The following is a 4,959-nucleotide window of genomic DNA, read 5'->3' as shown; positions in this document are numbered from 1 at the left end:
ATGGACTTCATATAGGGTTTGCCGAAAGCAGGGGGATACGATGTGATATTCATGGTGGTGGATAAGTTTAGTAAATATGGACATTTTATCGCAATGAGGCATCCCTTTAATGCTAAAATGGTAGTTGATGTGTTCATAAAAGAGATGGTTAAGCTACATGGATTTCCAAAGTCGATTGTATCGAATTGGGATAAGGTGTTTATGAGCCACTTTTGGCAAGAGCTTTTTCATTTGTCAGGAACTCAATTGAACCACAACACTGCCTACCATCCGCAGACGGATGGAAAAACAAAGGTTGTCAACTGAAGCGTTGAGGCTTATTTGCGATGCTTTTGTGATGATAGACCGAGAGAGTGGATTAGCTAGCGTCACTGGGCAAAAGACTAGTATCACAGTACCTATCAGATATCGATAGGAGTAACTCCATTTCAAGTGATATATGGGCGGTTACCCTTACCGCTGATATATTATGGTGATTTCTGCCCTACAAACTCAACTTTAGATCAACACTTGAAAGAAATGGATGTAGCTTTGAAAACCCTTAAAGAATATATGCGTGTGGCTCAAGATAGAATGAAGAAGAGTGCTGATCGTAAATGACATCATGTAGAATTTCAAGTTGGTGATTTGGTTTTTTTGAAACTTAGGCCTTATAGACAGGCGTGACAAAAAAAAAAAAAAAAAAAAAAAAAAAAAAGAAAGAAGAAGTTATCTCCAAAGTTCTTTGGGCTCTATAAGGTCTTGGCAAGGATTAGACCAGTGGCATATAAGTTGGAACTTCCTCCTTCAGTTGCAATTCATTCAATGTTCCACGTGTCTCAGTTAAAGGGAGTATTGGGGCAACATCAAGAGGTAATAAGGTAAAGGGTAGTTTCCAAGGAAGGGGGGAGCACAGTTAGAATATATAGGGAGAGAATGTCGGGTTTAGGGAAAGGGAAGAATTTGGGAGGTTAGAGGGGCTGGCTCCTGATTTGAATAAAATCCTTTAAATCGGATTCCCATTACAATAGAAATGGCTATAATTAAATAGTAGTGTTTGAAAAATTACTAAAATAATGGTTTCTTGCAAAAATGACACAATGTACATTTTAGTAGAATTTAATAGTTTTATTTTGACGAAAATACACCGAGGAAGATTATTCAATTTTTTCCACTAACTCATTGTTTGGGCAAAAGATAAAGATTTAAAAAAAAAACATATAAAATTCCGAAGGTCCAACGTAAATAAAAATATGACAACTGCTAGTTTTTTCAACTACCTCAATTGCTGAAATGTGTCTACATGCTTCTAACTTATCTCGAGGATCACTATCATGATGCATATATGCATAAATAAAGGTAAAATTATAATAATGGTTGTTTAAATGTGGGAATTTACGAGTAAATACAGGAATTTTCGATTGGGATAGTTTGACAATAAATACACTAATATACTTGGGATATAAATGGAAACAAAAATATTTCTCATTACATTGTTTTTATAGCTATTCCTCATAATACTATATTAAAAACAACTCTTAGCAATTTTACTGTTTTTGTTTAGCCAGTTGTGTTGTGAGTTTGAACTTCCTACCATTCCTCAAACAAGTAGAGTTTCTAAATATATATAATTAAACTTTATTTTAGGGTATTTAGAAATGTCTCTCCCTTGATGTAGTTTGCAATTTGCATGTTGCATAGTCATTACAGCTTTATTGATCATCAAACTCTTAATTAGGGGATTGTAATCCTCTAACATGGCTTTTGGCTTTTGATGTACAACTAAAAACCTTCTTATTTTTCTTTCTTTCTGCATAAAGAACATGGTTATGTGCTTGACCCCATATATTCAATAATAATCAATTAAAAACCATGGTAAATGTAAACTCTAATGCCTACCTAATCAAACCTAGGGGGCGTTTGGGACGCTAAATTAAGTTATGAGATCTGATCATCGATAAATGTGCAAATTTCAATAGTAACCATATATTAAAGTTGAGTTATTTAACACCCGACTTTATAAGTCGGTGAGCCAAACACCCCCAAATGTTTCCCTGCTGAAGAGAAATGCAAGGAGTAAAGTAATATGCATAAAATAAATTTGATGATTTGAGAGAAGCTTTCATTGCTACTTCGCAAGGAAACCATCGTTACTACACAGCAGAGCACAATCTCCAATAGTATACTACAAAATAGACAAGTATATAGCTCTCACCATCTCTCTCGGGGCCTTCCATCAGGTAGTACAGGAGACAGAAGACTCTGACCAACCTTCTGCAAGTTATTGACCTGTTTTTGCTTCCTTGATCCACTATTTATGGATTCTCCATCTCTATCTCCATCGAAACTTGGTGGGGTATCATCTTCATCAATCCAGTCATCCTCAAAAGCTCCATCATCACCATCATCAAATTCATCATCATCGTCGTCCCAAACATTATCAACATCAGACCATTCTTCACCACTCATATCATCTGGCTGATCGGTATCTTCCCCATCCATGTCACTTTTAGGAGCTCCTCTGCCTTGGAATCGAGGAACGGCAACAAGAGATCGAAGTTTCTCTTTTATGATTAATAACCGATCTTTGTCGATCAACTGGGAGTCACGATACGCTTCTCTGAGGAAGACCGAATCTCTATCCCCTTTCAACGAGACGTAAAACATATCGGGATGCCTTATTAGCATCCCTCTCAGCTGCTGGGAGAACCTAAACTCCTCCCGGAAATGAGTGAGATGATCCACTAGAGTTCTCTTCTCAAGTGTAAGGCTTAGAATCTCATGAACAACCCCACAAGCATGTTTCTCTTTCTGGGGTGTACCTGCCTTAATCCCTGAGAAATCAGAATAAGGAGAAATATACGGAATGTCCCTAAACTGACTAATTTTCCTCATCTCACTCTTTGAAAGATTAAGCCCCTTAGGTAGCTTCACTCGATTAAACTTCAGGGGTCGGTCGATAATTAAATTCTTCTCTTCCAATTCTCTAGCTCGATTTTCCTCTTCTGCTAACTCTGCTGCAGAAACAGCAAGTTCAGGATCCCAGTGTGTCAATTCGAGGGCAGGACCGCGCTCGGTTGCCACAACTCTAAAGTACTGAGGATAACGATGACAAATCGTGTCGCGAAACTCTAAAGGAAGACCAAAATCAGTCCTCAAATGTGCAATCTTCTCCAACAATATTCGTTTATCAGCAGACATCATCAATAGCTTCCTAAGCTTAATAACCAACAAACCTTCCATCTCATTTCTGATCTTCAACTCCTCCAAATACAACCTTTCGGCCTCGGCCGTTAATTTGAATTTTAATGAAAACGCCCCTTCTTCCACAACCTCAAATACTGCAGGGAATTTCTTCAACAATGCAATTAGCCTCCTCTTTTTCTCCAGACCCAAATCTCTCCTGAATTTACCTAATTCCTTAAGTGACATAACTCTATCAGGCTGTTGAACAAGAATCTTCCTAATTCGCATAACCAACTTCAGTTTCTTATCCCTCTGTATTACATTATCAAACTTAAGCTCTTTCCTCCGTTTCACAACAGCTCTAATGGGTTGAAAAGGAACATGAGGTTTTCTTAAACTATCATTTCTGTTTCGAAATTCCAAATTCTTACCCCAAAATTCCGATTTCACAGAACAATAAGATTTGTGCCCAAGAATGAAGGGTACGGATATGGATAGCGAAGGTTTGGGGCAATAGAGCAGTAACTTGGAACCCATAGGTATCAATTGCTTTGTGAGATAAAAAACAACAAAACAAAAAAATGAAGAAGAATGATCGAGCGAACTCACCTGCTCAGTTCGAGCTATGAAGCTGAATCCAGCTAACAGAAGGGAAATTATTAGGGTTTATCTTCAACGGGAAAAACCCTCTTCCAAATTCGTAGAGATATTTTCTTCGGGGCTATAAAAGTGTATAAACAAAATAATAATAATAATAACAACCTTTCTAACAAATTCACCAAACTTATTTATAAATATAGCAAAATTTTAATTTTTATATGTGATAGATAACGATAGATGTGGATAAACATGTATCATTTTAGTGATAGATCATAATAGATGTCTATCTGTATCAATCACAATCTATCATTGATAAAAAATAAAATTTTACTATATTTGTAAATATTTTAACAATTTTTTGAAGTAATAATAAATCACTAGTCTTTGAACTTTAGGAAAAGTAATAATTTGGTACCTCAACTTTAAAAGACTAAGGATTTAGTCATGAACTTAAAAATGATAACTTAAACTCCTTTGATTGTTGTAAAAATTGAGGACCAAAACTAAACACTATGAGAATTTGAAGATTGAATAATTATAATATTTAAAAATAAATAGACTTAAATACTATTTTGGTTTTTGTTCATTTTGGTGCCTCTACTTTGAAAATATTCATTTTGGTTCTTATACTTATAACATCGGTTCATTTTGATCCTTATACTTTAAAAATGTTTATTTTGGTTATTGTATTTTTAACTTTGATTCATTTTGATCCTTGAACTTTTAAAAGAATAACCATTTTTATCCCTCAAAGGTTAAAATGAAGAAACCAAAATGACAACCTTTAAAAGTATAAGAACTAAAATGAACAAAAATTAAGTACATAAACTAAAAAGAATACTTTTAAAGTATAGTGACCAAAATGAATTAAAATTGAAAATACAAGGACAAAAACGAACGATTTGAAAGCATAAGGATCAAAATGAACAAAAATGAACAAAAACCAAAAGTATAGGGACTAAAGTAGTATTTAAATAAATAAATAAATAAAAATGAGAAAATAAAGTGGATAAAATTGGATTATTTCTCACAAAATTGCATACCTACAAAATCTATGGAAAAAACTCACTATTTATATGCAATTTGATAATTAGATTATAGGACTACTTGGACATTAAACATGTATAATCATAACACGACACATGGATATTTGGGCATTAGACACATGGACAATATGCACTAAGATACATGAGG

The 4,959-nt window shown here is 34.6% G+C and overlaps 1 protein-coding gene across 1 annotated transcript; it reads right to left on the bottom strand.

The window, feature by feature from the left end:
- Positions 1-1,939: 1,939 nt before the first annotated feature.
- On the bottom strand, positions 1,940-3,886 carry LOC120087179 (protein WHAT'S THIS FACTOR 1 homolog, chloroplastic). The gene has a single exon (XM_039044084.1). The coding sequence runs from the start codon at positions 3,700-3,702 to the stop codon at positions 2,191-2,193; it is 1,512 nt and encodes a 503-aa protein (XP_038900012.1). The 5' UTR covers positions 3,703-3,886; the 3' UTR covers positions 1,940-2,190.
- Positions 3,887-4,959: the final 1,073 nt, after the last annotated feature.

Source organism: Benincasa hispida, chromosome 9 (genome assembly GCF_009727055.1).
Source record: "Benincasa hispida cultivar B227 chromosome 9, ASM972705v1, whole genome shotgun sequence".
Classification (NCBI taxonomy): Eukaryota; Viridiplantae; Streptophyta; class Magnoliopsida; order Cucurbitales; family Cucurbitaceae; genus Benincasa; species Benincasa hispida.
This window is presented reverse-complemented; position numbering and strand designations above follow the sequence as displayed.